Source organism: Falco punctatus, assembly GCF_963210335.1.
Source record: "Falco punctatus genome assembly, chromosome: 2".
Classification (NCBI taxonomy): domain Eukaryota; kingdom Metazoa; phylum Chordata; class Aves; order Falconiformes; family Falconidae; genus Falco; species Falco punctatus.
This window is the reverse complement of record NC_137581.1, coordinates 4,716,121-4,729,443: the sequence shown is the minus strand read 5'-3', so window position 1 is coordinate 4,729,443 and position 13,323 is coordinate 4,716,121. Positions and strand designations below refer to the sequence as shown.

Sequence of the window (13,323 nt, the reverse complement as noted above, 5' to 3'; positions counted from 1 at the left end):
GGGTTAAGGGCTTGTGGAATTGAGCTTCATGTGTTGAGTGATAAAAGGCTTCTCCAAAGATGATAAAACAATCTTCGGTGACTGTTTTGCTGAATTACCCAGTGCCTACCTTTTCTGTTACTGCCTGTCCCTAAAGGGAACGACATCACCCAAACCAAACGGTGATTCTTGCTCTGCTTGAGCAGGTCAGCAGTAAAGCAGTTCCCATTCGTTCCAGAAAATGAAGCGTATGGGTGGATGAGACCAGCAGGAGACCCTGCAGCAGTTGCCTGGTCTGTCACTTCATCTGTGCTTAGCTGTGGTAACTAGAAATGTGCTGTTTTTCAAATGCCTATGGTACTAATTTAGCCAAGGAGCAGGAACTGCTATCTTTAAAGTAAATGCGTATGCAGGCACATCTTTTCTCTCAGCACTCCAAGGTGTCTGGGTTGGTTTTTTGTTTGGTTTTTCTTTTAGGATTCTTCAAGGGACATTCGGGAAGCACTTCATGAACTGTTGTGTTGCACCAATGTCTCAACTAAGGAAGGCATCCATCTTGCACTGGTGGAGCTGCTGAAAAACCTGACTAAGTATCCCACAGACAGAGAATCCATCTGGAAGTGAGTATGTTCAGTGTCCTTGTGTGTCTACTTATTTTCCTATTTCTGGTAACTGAGGTGTTAGGCAAATACTGAGCTAGCTAAGGAGGTAAGAGGTATTGCAGGTGTACAATCCTGTTACTCTGTAAGTATTTGGAATAGTGGCTGTACTAAGCATTGTACATATTCATGACTGAGGTGGAAACTCTGTGTTGTTCTTGCATGTTGATGCTTGTACTGGGAATCCCAGAACTGGTGACCACTACTGGAAATAGCCTCTGTTACAAGCCCTCCAAGCATTCCCAGAAAAGATGAATTCAAACTTCAGTTTAAAACCTCATCTCTTCTATGCAGCTAATGTTTTGTGCTTACTTGACGCTGCATTAAATAGTAATATTTACCAGCAGCTGATTATACCGGTTTTGACAAGTGGATTGGCTATGTGGCATTGTGCTGTTGGAGAGACTTTTTCTGTCTGAGCAAAAATAATGAATGTTTGTGTGTGGGTTTTCTGATTGTTTAATGGAAGCAGCAAAGGAAGTGATGCTCCAGCGCACCTGGTTTGAGATGGAATTTTTGGGTATCATTGGAAATGTTTTAGTCTGTTTTGTCTTCCAGTGTACTCGTACATTGTTTTGGGAGGTTTTGGGTTTTGTTACTTAGGTGGGGGTTTACCTCCTCACTCCTTTATTTCTGAACTAAAAAATACGCTCACTTGTTAGCGTTTACTATAAAAGCTTTTCTTGGGTTGTGTAGTTCCATGTGTTAAGTGTTTCTTGAACAGTTTAAATAAACAAATGTTTATTTCTGCTTGCTTTTTCAAGCTGTCCTCTCAGTTGTCTTGGATCCTATCAAATGTTAATGCAAATACTCAGCCATGAAGGGTCAGTAGTCTTGGACAGCAGGTTTTTGATGCTGACCAGTCCCTCAAAGTGCTGCTGCAGCATAAAGTGACAATGCTTTAAAATGTTGCGTTTTGCAATGTGTGTGTTTACTAAGAAACAAGAAACACTTCAATCTGTGTATTTTCAGGTGCTTGAAGTTCTTGGGAAGCAGGCATCCCACTTTGGTGCTTCCATTAGTCCCAGAGCTGCTGAGCACACATCCCTTCTTTGACACTCCAGAACCAGACATGGATGATCCAGCCTGTATCTTTTTCATGAAGCCAGTTGATTGTTTTGATTTTAATAGATTTTACTCATATTTTCCTGATGCTTACATTTGTTAAACCATTTCAAACTGTAGCAGACAATCTTGTAGCTATTTCTGAATCCCTTTGCCACTTAATTTTATTACTCGGCAAGTGATGGAATACCTGTTATCTGGAACCATCTTCATAAATACCAATGTAGTATAATTGGCCTCTTTTTTTAATGCTGTGATGAATAATCTATTTATCAAGCAATTTGTCAGGATTTGGGCTTTGCAGATGAGTCCTTTGATGTGAAAACATTTGTCTAGTTTGCACTAATTTTGAAGATGGTTTAACTTTTAAATAAGAAGAGTGGTTTTCCTTGTCTGTTTTCTTTTTAGGTAAAACTTCTGCTATCCTCACTGTTGTGCAGTGTATAGAACAGTGCCATCTCTTAGTACAGCAGTGGCTGAATCCCCATAATGCTATAAACTTACCATCTTTTCTGAAACAATTCAAAATCAGAAATCCTTTTATTAACGTTAGCGCTTCTAGTGCTTTAGAATACAAACTATTATTGTTACACCATTATTCTTGACAATAGGAGATGCCTTGGAAATGTGAAATACCATTTTTCCATTGTTCATTCTCCTTGCTTCCCTTTTGAGCCATTGCAGAATATAATGCTGCTTCTGATGCATGCTGAGACATGTTAGACTGGAATAACTCTTCCTCTGTCAAGCTACTCCATATTTCTCTCGCTAGTCACAGGCCGTGAGATAGAAATTCTATACAGATTAAATAAATACCTTGTGAGAATTGAACAGGGCTAGAATCAGGTGGAGAGAAAGGTTAATCCATAATCAGATGGTTGTGTAATTGAGTAAATTTGTCCTATGAGCTGAGAATTGAAGGAACACTGCGGAGGTGAGAAAGCTGTTATTTAGCTCAAGGCACTTTCCTGCCTTGAACCATTCTTGAACCAAAGAATATTATTTTAGAAAATGATCTGGAGGCAACTTGCCACCCAATTTTACAGAGGTGTATTATGTGAAGATACTAAGTTTCTGGGAGCCAGAAACTGCAAAGCAGACCTGAAAGGTATGTTTCCAATGTAAACTGTTAATTGAAAACATCGTTTTGTTTGATTCAGAGCACTTAGGAAATTTGAATCAGGATAGTTGAATAGCTTCAGCTGAAAATTTGGAAAGGGTTTGGGTAAAGAGGAGAAATTGGTTTGTCAAGAGGGAACCTTTATGCTTGGCAGTTGATGGATGCAAAAGATTTTTCAGAAGGTGAGAAATGTGGGTTCAGTCCCTTCTGTGGCTGAACCTGCTTCATCCCTGTGCAGGCAAGTCCCCAGATGATCATAAGCTTTGCACTGGGATCCTTTCACGCTCTCTTGTTAGAGATCCTGTGCTTGGGGTCAGCCCTGTTGCACGTGAGTGCCCCAGTCTTTGGGCTAACTGCCTTTGGCTGCCCTCTGTATTTCTCTGGCTCTCAGACTGTGAACGTGGTTTTTCTATACCAGAATCATCTTCCTGTGTTTGATTCTTTGGTTTAAGTCTGTACTAAGGGGAGGGATGTCTTTCAGGGCATCACAGAAAATGCAGCAATTTTCAAAGACTCAGAGGTAAATGTTTATTTTAGAGGGTGTTTGGGTACCAAACCGGTAAGCACAGTACTGGTAAGCTTCGAGGAAGAGTGAAACTCCACCTAATGAGCATGTTCTGCATTTATGATCCCTGGCTCCTATCCTTTGTGTTGCCTCTGAGCCATCCCATGTTGGCAGTAATATCCATCCTCCAATATGGCCCGTCTTGAAATGTTTGTGCTTTGTACTTGCTTTTCATCTGCTCAGACAGCCACCTCTTTGGGTTTTGCTTGGCATTCTCCAGCTATAAAGAACTTGCTGGACAGATCTCAAGCGAAGAAAGGGTTGTTGAGTTGTTGTTTTAACTTTCCATCCCCAAGGAGCTCTTCTGCTGTTGCTTATTTTTCTTTAACAATTCATTTCAATAGACATTGCTGTTCTGGTTCTGATTTTTAATGCTGCTAAAAGTTGCCCAACAATGCCTGCCCTGTTCTCTGATCATACGTTCAGACATTACGCCTATCTTCGGGACAGTCTCTCTCATCTGGTCCCTCCGTTAAGAGTAAGTTGAACCACTTTGGTTGGCACTTCACTACTCTGTTATGAATATTGCTGGTCTCTTTCTATGTCTGTCTGTGTGTAACACTTGCATTCTAAAAGTTTTTTCTTCCAAGCACCACGCAAATGAATATTGAAACGTACGTTAAGTAAGGAGAGCCAGATACTACATTGTTACCATATGGATTTGGTAATATTTTGGGGTGAGTAATAATGTTATTGCTCTCAAGTGAGACTAGCTGGTTAGGGCAGGATTCCTGGGACCTTTCTGTAGCTCTGACTATGTGGGGAAGGGGAGCTTAGCCTGTGAAGATCTTCCAGCATTTGACTTGTGTCCTATCTAAACGGTTTGCTTGCACGTGAGATGTGTTCCCTGCTGCTTTGAAGCATGTTTTTCCTGTGTGGAAGCACAGGTGGGACTGAAGTTGGTTGTACATCTTACTACAGCTCATAAAATGAATTGCAGTTCGTGTGGTCTTGGACTTCACTTGACTTTGCAGTGTCATAGTTAATAGAGGAGGAAGATGTTTCGCTCGAAGGGGTGTTGGAATTTGACCTGAAGATCTGTAGCTGCAAGTGGATTACAAACTGGGGAGTATTAACTAACAAAGATGCAGGCTTGAAAGCCTTGATATAAATTTTGAATTTGAGAAATTAATTGGAGCTTTCAGTTGGTAGTTGTTAAATAATGTGGCAGCATTTTGCAGCGTTGTTACTTGTGTTAGACTTTTCTCCTTTTTTTTTTCCCCCTTTTTTTTTTTTTTTTTGTTTTGTTTTGTTTGCATGTCTGTCTTCTTGCTTAGTTGCCAGGTAGAAAGCTGGTGTCCTCCCCTGTCTCTCCCAGTATTACACCACATGAAGATCCTTCCCAGCAGTTCTTGCATCAGAGCCTGGAGAGGGTTTACAGCCTTCAGCACCTCGACCCACAGGGCATACAGGAGCTGCTGGAATTTACCATCCGGTAAGGCTGCAAGCTGACCTCTTCATGGGAAGATTGGTTAGGGTGCCCAATGTCTTTGAAGCGGGTACTTTGCTTCTGAATTTTAGTGTTGTACTTTGCCGTTGAATACTTAGTTTGAGCCACCTTCTAGAAAGCATTGTGATAAACCAGCATTGTTTAACATAAAACTGATGGTGTCAGGTCTGGCTGTGCCCCACTAAATAATCAGCGTGCGTTCTGGGGGGCACCCCTTCGGAGCGCGGTACGGGTCAGGTAAGGGTGCTCTTCCTGGGCCGTTTGCTTATCGTAAATACTCTGTTGTTATGGTTTATTGTTCTTGGTTTGCTGTCCCTGTAGGAGGCCCTCACTTTGATCATATTACTTGTAATACCATGTGCACAAGGTTTTTTGGATATTTTTTTGGGGGGGGAGGCAGAGAGGTTGTCCCCTTTACTCTTCCGTTTTCCAGGTCCTATGGCCTTGAATTCAACAGGAGAGGACCCCCTTCTGATGCTTTGTTGGGTGTTTATTGCCCGTTCTATTTGACATTCTTGCATCAGTTTGAAAATCAGATGGATTTTCCTGGAAGAAACAGTATTGTTGAGTGTTGCTGTCTGCTGTTGTGTAGATAAACGTGTATGGGTATGGTTTCTGAATGTGGGTTTTATGCCACCTCTTCCATTTCATCTCTAGCCTGATTTCTACAAACAAAGCTCTTGAAAAGGATCTTTTCAGTGCGATTCCTCTGCTCAGAAAGAGGAAAAGAGCCTTATTTTGAGAGTTAGAATAACAAGCTAAAATGCTTTGTTTGGAATATAGAATTCCAAAAAGCTTTATTCTTTTTCTTCTCCCCAAAATAGCTGCCTTTTCTGTATGTAGCTCTGATTCGCTTTTACACCCACCTGCAGTGGAGAATAAACAGTGTGCTCCTCACTGCAAACCCAGCTGTGAAAACTATATGGTTTGTCTTCAGCTGTTTTGAAGCTACTACATGCAGTCTAAACCATGGTCTCACAGCATTTAATGCACTAAATGCGTGAAACAGGTAATCTCTTGGCAGAGCATCCAGAATCTTAAAGGTATAATGAAGGTCTGGAAACCTTGCAGGCCGTGAATGTTTTCGATTTGGAGTGCAGGAATAGTGTTGGAGATGGCTGGGTGTGTAACTGATATGCAGTAAAGCACAATAGTGCTTTGGAGTTGGTGGAAATTATTGGCTGGGCTTTTTTCCCGTTGGGATCACCACCCAGGAACCATACTAAAGCAGCTGTTGTTTTCCACCCTTAAGAGAAGGGAGGATTTAATGCAAACCCCAAAGTATTAAAGGTTATTTTGCAGAGGACAAGGGTTTCCTGCGCCAACAATTTGGTTGCTGAGAGGAAAGGGGTAGAAGCAGCTCGCTGCAACGGAGTCTGGTGGGACATAACGCCCTCCTCCTTTGTCATTACTGTCATCAGGGGGAGTAACACAAACCTTGTGGAGCTGGTGTCTGCTTGGGGCTTAAATTTCTAACCGTGCTGAAGACTGACGCTCATCCCCCAGGCTCTGTGGTTGAAACTGTAAGACAGGCTTTTTAGCAAATCAGTCTTTGTAGTTTAGTTTCTCCATCTATACAACAGGATTTTTTTTTCTTTTTTTTTTTTCTTTTCTTTTTTTTGTCTTGCAGGGATGTTGAAATCTGTTTAAGATTTGTAAGGAAATAGAATTAGTGGAATCGGGAACCGTAGAAGACTTGAAAATGGAATATCTGCCTAGCTGTTAGCTGAGAGATGACATCCTGTTTCCCATTAGCATGTTGTGATGCATTAAGTATGACATGGGAATTGAGCACCCAGGAGTCTTTTCTGCTCTCTGGGAAAAGATGAAATGGAGTCACTGTGTAAGGCTGGGGCTGGCTCTCCTGTTGTTGCATTGAAGGAAGGCACAGCCCCTCTGCTTAGGAGAGATTTTCTTTGGCTGCAAATTATACAGATACCTCGTGGGTTTTTTTAATGTCTCAGTGCTCAGCAACCTTCTGGTTTTGCAGGGCCAAAGTTTCAGAATTGCATCATAAATACAAAGATAAATGTAAAATAAGGAAAAGGAAAGGGTCATCTGAAGAAAAAAAAATGTTCTTTTTAATAATACAGTAGGAAGTATGGAATTAGAGTGACAATTTTAGTACACTTTGGATCAAAGCAAAATGCGGAGAAGAACAGAGACGTGTTGAATCCACATCATCCAATCTGTTTTCAGTTTTATAACAAAAAATGAGGTTTGTTTTCTTAATCCACAGTTTTGATTTTAAAACATGTCTGAGAGTAGAGGACTGAAACCTTTTTGCGTTCAATGAACTGTCGTTTTTTTTGCTATCAACTTAAAAGCTACTTCTATTGCTGTATGATTTACAAGAAATACTTACACCAGACAACACGCAACAGCTAGCTGGGTAAATATCAGTACATCAGATTTCAGCTTAGTTTAAAAAGGCAGCTATATTTCAAACGTGCTTTGTTACATGAGCCTGACGTGTTCCAAACAACCTTTCTTAGCCAACGTGAATAGTTAGGTTTCCCAGCAGTGTAACGCAAATGGGTCGTTAGCTGCTGTAGAAGTCTGGAGTGTTTTAAGTTAAATCTGGAACTGCTACGCTGTATGGTTCCCATAGGGCTGCAGAGTAATGCGGGTTGACAGACTTACTGCTTCCACTGGCTGTGCTTGTGTCAGCCTCCGGGAAGAAAGGACATGCCAAGTCCCAAGGTGCAAACTGTTTTGTAGCGTGTGTTTTGCTACTGTTTCTGGTGCTTATTCTAAGGATAAGAAAAGCAAGATGCAGGAATAACTGGCTTCACTGTTGCTGCATTCTGAGTGCATTTAGGTTAACCTGCTTGCTGTCTCAACATTGTTTTTTTCTTTTTTCTTTCTTTTTTTCTTTCTTTTTTTTTCCCTCCCCACATGCTTCAGTGATCTTCAGAGGCTTGGAGAACTGCAGTCAGAACTGGCAGGGATGGCAGATTTCACTGCAACTTACCTTCAGTGTCAGCTGCTCCTCATCAAGGTTTGACTTCATCTGGGGTTTTTGGGCTGTTCTTCAAAAATGCCCCCCGTCCGTTGCAGTGGTGCTGCCCTTTCATGTTGTGATGTTCATGCTGAAAACTGACGTATGATGAAAGTGTAGGTTCCATGGGTTTCTGATAATCCTGCTTCCCTCCTGTGGCCAATAATTTATGCAGTAACTTTGCCAATGAGCACGCCAGTGCAGATCTCTGCTGTTGTAATAAGGCTTCTGTTGATTACCAGTGCAGATTATTTTCTGACAGAAATCACAATGGAGGCAACTGCTCTGTAGCCTTTTATGTTACGAGAGTAACTTTTCTCTGCTAGTGGCCACTGGAATGAGTTTTGCTAAACTGCTGCTGGAAGTGGGGTTTTTATAGATGATGTTTTGTAGACAGCTTTTTTTGGCACCAGCGTCAAAGGAATCCTTTAGACTTGATTGAGCAAAACATCAGTCGTGCTTTCTTTTACAGTGCTATAATGATCTGTCTGTTTGGTATTAGAAGATGAAGTGGTTGCTTTGACACCACGGCAGCAAACCTTTTCAAAGTCAGCTTCTTGCTGTAAACAGGAACTAATTTTTTGCTTCACTTCTGCCTGCGTAGTATTTGTCTCCTGGCATTCTTTAGGTCTTTGAATGTAAATTATACACATGTATAGCAAGAACTAAAGCAAGCAACAAACAGGTTTCCAGAAGGGACTCAATAAAAGCTTTGTTATGTAAAACCAGGAAGGAATTTCAGTTTCTTTCCTAAAGGTGTAGCTGCTGGTTGGCATATCTCATGGCAGCCCTTAACTCCTTGGAACACATTTATCACCCAGAGAAGGTATTTTAGTTGAGCGGTGTTACAGTTCAGTACCATCCTAGCTCAATCCAAACTTTTGCCAAAGTGAAATGTCCTGTCCAGGCTGAGGATCAGCATTTGGAGGTGGCTTTGTTGCCCTTCTCCAGGGTTTGGCTGGCATGAACCAGATGGTTTATCTGGCAAAGAGGAGCGCTCTGTCTGGCTGAAGGACGTAAAAGCTGCATCAGCCGTTCTTGGCTCAAGCTGTAGAATAGTCCATATATCGGTGATGCAGAGGAGTCAGTAATGTGGCTGAAATGAAAAGTAACTTGTAATATCATACAATTAGATATTCTGATGTGGTAGAGAGAACCCGAATGTCAGAGCAGCCCTTTTCAGTACGTTTTTTTTTTTTCAATTGCTTCTTTCCCCACAGAAAGAAGCTGTTGGTGGGGGGATGGGGAGTGTGAAGTATCTTCATTTCCCAGCCTCTTGAGGCTCAAAAGGTTCCAAACTTTTAAAGGATGTACATACCCTATGCTTTTAGGGGTAGTTAACGGGGATTCTGGGACCAGCTGAAGTGGAGGATATAGTCTGTATGTTCCTGAGCTTTGGCTACAGCCAGCTTTGTGTGTAGCTGTATCTAAGGTCAGGCAGCTTAAAAAAGGAGGCAGTGATATAACTCATCCAGTCAAGCTTTCTTAATTTTTTTACACACAAAGCAAATGGGGTGTGGTTGGGCGCTGTGATTTTTGGTTTTTGTGGTTTTTTGTTAACGCAAGTATCAGTAGATGCTTTACACTCGGTATTCATAGCAACTCCGAGATCCTTGGTGGAGTGGAGGCTGTCATCAGCAAAGTTCAGAAATATGATTATGTGGGTGTGTTTCTGGGGACAGTTGTTATTGTTTCTGCTTTTTGCCTGCAATTTGAGATTGCCCTGATCTTGGTCTCAGGGAGGTGATAAAGCAGTGAGTTATTGTTTTTATAAGCGACTGCATTCTGTGTAAAGTTCTCCTTAAAAAGTACAATGTCTTTGGCTCAGCCAGCCTCTAACCCATAGCTTTGTTAATATTATTCTCAACTTCTGATTTATATTTTCTAGTTGTGTAGGTATCTCTGTGGGTTTATAGAACCGTACATGTTTTGGAGGCCTTAGTTCCCCCTGTTGTATTTAAAAGCACAAAAGAAACCTTTGGCCTGCTTTTTCAGTCAACCTGTGGGTGTACAGCTGAGAGATGGGACGTCTTCCCTGCTCCCAAGCCCATGGAGCGCAGCGTTACAAGGTTTAAACTGAGCTGGGTATTTATCACCATTTCATGGTTTTCTCCTGTAGGCCTTGCAGGAGAAGCTGTGGAACGTGGCAGCTCCTCTGTACCTGAAACAGAACGCGTTAGCCTCTGCTGCGGCAAAACAGGTGAGGTGGAAGCGTCTGGGTCTGCGTGGAGGCAAGTCCTCAGATACGAGCCCTTCCTCGGCCATGCCACAATAATACACTTCTGACCTTCCACTGCCATACTCTGTCCAAGTAAATCTTAGTCCCCCCAAAGTGGAGTAATTTTTCTTGTCTTCAAAAGATGAGTGGTGAGCGAGAGAGGTTCATAACAACTGTAAAAAGGCAAACATCTTCCGGAGGAGCAAGAAGATCCAGAAAACTGGGCTGCTTGTCCTCACCTCGTTTCTGGGGCAGGTTATGGACCAAATCCTCCTAAAAGCTCTTTCTAAAGCAGTGAAGGTCAACAAGGTGGTTAGGAACAGCCAGAATCCGTTTCCCAAGGGCGAATTTATGCCTCACAAGCATCATTGCTCTCCACAATGGGGAGACTGGTGCTGCGAACAAGGGGAGGGCAGTGGATGTCACATCTTGTGACTTTAGCAAAGCCTTTGGCACAGTCTCGTGCTGTTTCCTTTTCACCAAACTGGCAGGATTCTGGCTGAAGGAGTTGGCTGATAAGGCTTCTCCGAATCAAGGAGCCAGCTGATGTGCTGGAAGGCAATGGCTGCTCTTCAGGGTGGGTTGGCTGGGCTGGGGAGTTGGGGTGATAGCAATCTCACGGTGTTTGGCATGGGGAACCTGGTGGCTTCATGTTCAATGTGTTGTCCGCAAAGACCAGTGGCACCCTGGACTGTCCTAGTAAGAGTGTAGCCATCGGGTCTGGGGAGGTGATCCTTCCCCTTTATTCAGCCCTGAGGAGATACATCTGGAGGGCTGTGTTGTGTTTTGGCCTCCCCAGTGGAAGGATGATGCTGATGATCTGGGGGAAGTTCAGCAGAGGGCCACCGAGGTGGTCAGGGGCTGGAGCACATTCCCTGCAAGGAGAGGCTGAGGTAACTGGGCTTGTCCAGCCTGGAGAAGAGCAGGCTTCAGAGTGGATTTACTGCTGTCTTCCATTGCCTCATCATAGGATACAGATGAGACAGAGCCAGACTGCTCTGGACAAGAGGCAGTGGGCACGGATCAGAATATGAGAAATTGTGATTAGATATAAAGGGGGAAAATTTACCGTCAGGGTGGTTAAATACTGTAACGGGTTGCCCAGAGCGGTGGGGGGAATCTCTCCGTCCTTGGAAGTGTTCACAACTTGATGTGGCCCTGAGTAACTGGATCTAATTAGAGCTGCTCTGAGCAGGGGACCAGGCTGGATGACCTCTGGAGGTCGTACCCAACCTGAGTTATTCTGATTCTGTGATGTAAAAATGATTGGAACCTGGAAAAACTGAAGCTAATCCCTAAGAAAAGGTAAAGGAGAAAGCAAGCTATTAAATAATCTGGGAATGAGTCTAAGGTAAAAGCAGGTTCATGGATCTGCTGGGAAACTCTGCTGACATGTTGAGTCTTCAGTTAATTAAGATGTAATAAGAGGCAGGTACTGCTACGCATCAAAACCTTCTATGCTGTTGACAGTTGTCCCCAGGGGTGAGTAGAAACAAAAGCCTATCAGCTTTTTAAATCTTCCCTAATTGAACTGTCTGTCTTGGGTGCCCTTCTCAGTAGCACGTGAACCCCCTGGGAGGTTTTATCTGTTGTGATTGTGAATGTGGATCACTTCCCGTCAATGCAAGGTGAGGGAATATTTCCTATTAAACAATTTGCAAGTTCGTGGCTTCTATACAGTCATCTTGAACTAGACTGTATTAATTTGAGCACTTCTCTCGTCTACTTAAGCCCATCTATTTGACAGAAAAAGTACGGTGAGCAAAACCGTGCAGTGTCATCCTGTCTGTGCTTTTAACCGTGTATCTAAAATAACCCAGAACAATACTTATCATACGATAGTTCCCATCATCAGCTGCAGTACGTGAAGTATTGTTGATTGTAAAGTTGTGTTCAAGAGAACTTGTCAAATCTAGCTCCAAAACTGTAAACCTGAGCGGGACCCCTGAGGCTGCTCTGTTGTGCTGCTCACCTTTTGTATTCCAGAGCAGAGAGTGGGAGCCAGCGAGCGCCCTGCCCCTGGAAATTTAAAATGCAGTGTCAAAAGATAGACTGCCAGTGGAGGGAGGGCTTGATTTCAGGCCAGGTTTCGTGAATTATTTCTTTAATACAGCCAAGATAACCTTTTGGTATTAAGTGTCGCTTTGTGCCATGAAGAATTTCACCAAAAGAATGAGACTTGTGGATTAATGTGTTCCTCAGTGTGAGGAAAAATCCCGGAATCTTGCGATCGTGTTTGTGGAAGCGTTTTAACGGAGTCTGATGGTTCCTCACCCCTGTGGTGTCTATCTGACAGATCATGGAAGAAACTTACAAAATGGAGTTCATGTACAACGGAGTGGAGAGCAGGCAAGTGGTCATTATTCACCACATGAGACTGCAGGCGAAGGCGTTACAGCTTATAGTGACTGCGCGTACCACTAGAGGGTAAGGATGACCTGGTGGAGGATCTTCTTAGTCTTACCTATAAGCTTAGTTTTCCTTAAGCTTGGCTTAAATAAACAGCAAGGAGCAATTAGACGCACAAAAGATCGCGGCATGCCAGTAACCATTTGCTAAAGCAGTTCAGAACGCAGAGCCGCCTTTTGCCTTTGGGGTAGCTGTATAGTGCCGCAGCACTAAATCTAATGACAGAATTATTGGGAAGATGTGTTTTGGGAGGTGAGTTCTCTCAGCTATAAACGTACAAATAGGATTAAAATGTTGTAGAGTTGATATTTGGAACCTGTTGAAGTGAGGAACAGTCATGTATCAAAGAGCACGCTAATCATGTTTGCCTCATTAAGTATTAGTTGCTGATTTTTTAGCATCAGAAAAGAGTTGTCTTTTTGATGGATCTGCAACTGACATTTGTGTGACTTCAGACTCAAAACGCTCGTGTGTTTGCCTGGCTTGGGCAATGTGAGAGGCTCTGGGTGGTTTGTTTTGGCTGCTGAGGCCAGTGAAGTTACACACGGGTTTGGATGGCTGTAGAATTAGAACTCCGTTTGGTGGGATTAGAGCAAAGGTTAGTATCCTAACTTGTTTGCTTTTGCTCTGAGTTTGTTGCCATCAATTTACTGTGTTGCCATTAGAGGTCCATGATATCTTTGCCTTTTAACCTCTTGTTTTGTAGGTGGAGAGGTAATGTTTTCAAATAGTGGCTTTGTGACCTTAATTTTATGCCTTATGCAAATGAATTTTTGTGGGAGGGGGATATGAATGTGGGGAGGGAGATGGCAATTAATTTTTTTTTCTCTTGCGGGGAACATCTTTATGGCCTCAAA

General features: G+C 42.8%; 1 protein-coding gene across 4 annotated transcripts in view; it reads left to right on the top strand.

The window, feature by feature from the left end:
• The window catches only part of INTS4 (integrator complex subunit 4), a gene marked incomplete at its 3' end in the record, with an annotated part of 39,444 nt that overhangs the window by 17,088 nt on the left and 9,033 nt on the right, over positions 1-13,323 (top strand). For 3 of the 4 annotated variants that reach the window (XM_080374798.1, XM_080374797.1, XM_080374799.1), the window contains exons 12-18: positions 457-599; positions 1,611-1,726; positions 3,733-3,866; positions 4,666-4,823; positions 7,746-7,839; positions 9,959-10,039; positions 12,354-12,484. In XM_080374798.1, coding sequence (XP_080230924.1) covers positions 457-599; positions 1,611-1,726; positions 3,733-3,866; positions 4,666-4,823; positions 7,746-7,839; positions 9,959-10,039; positions 12,354-12,484 — 857 coding nt within the window. Of the gene's footprint in view, positions 1-456; positions 600-1,610; positions 1,727-3,732; positions 3,867-4,665; positions 4,824-7,745; positions 7,840-9,958; positions 10,040-12,353; positions 12,489-13,323 lie in introns of those variants that run through there. The other variant, XM_080374800.1, reaches the window with a different exon arrangement.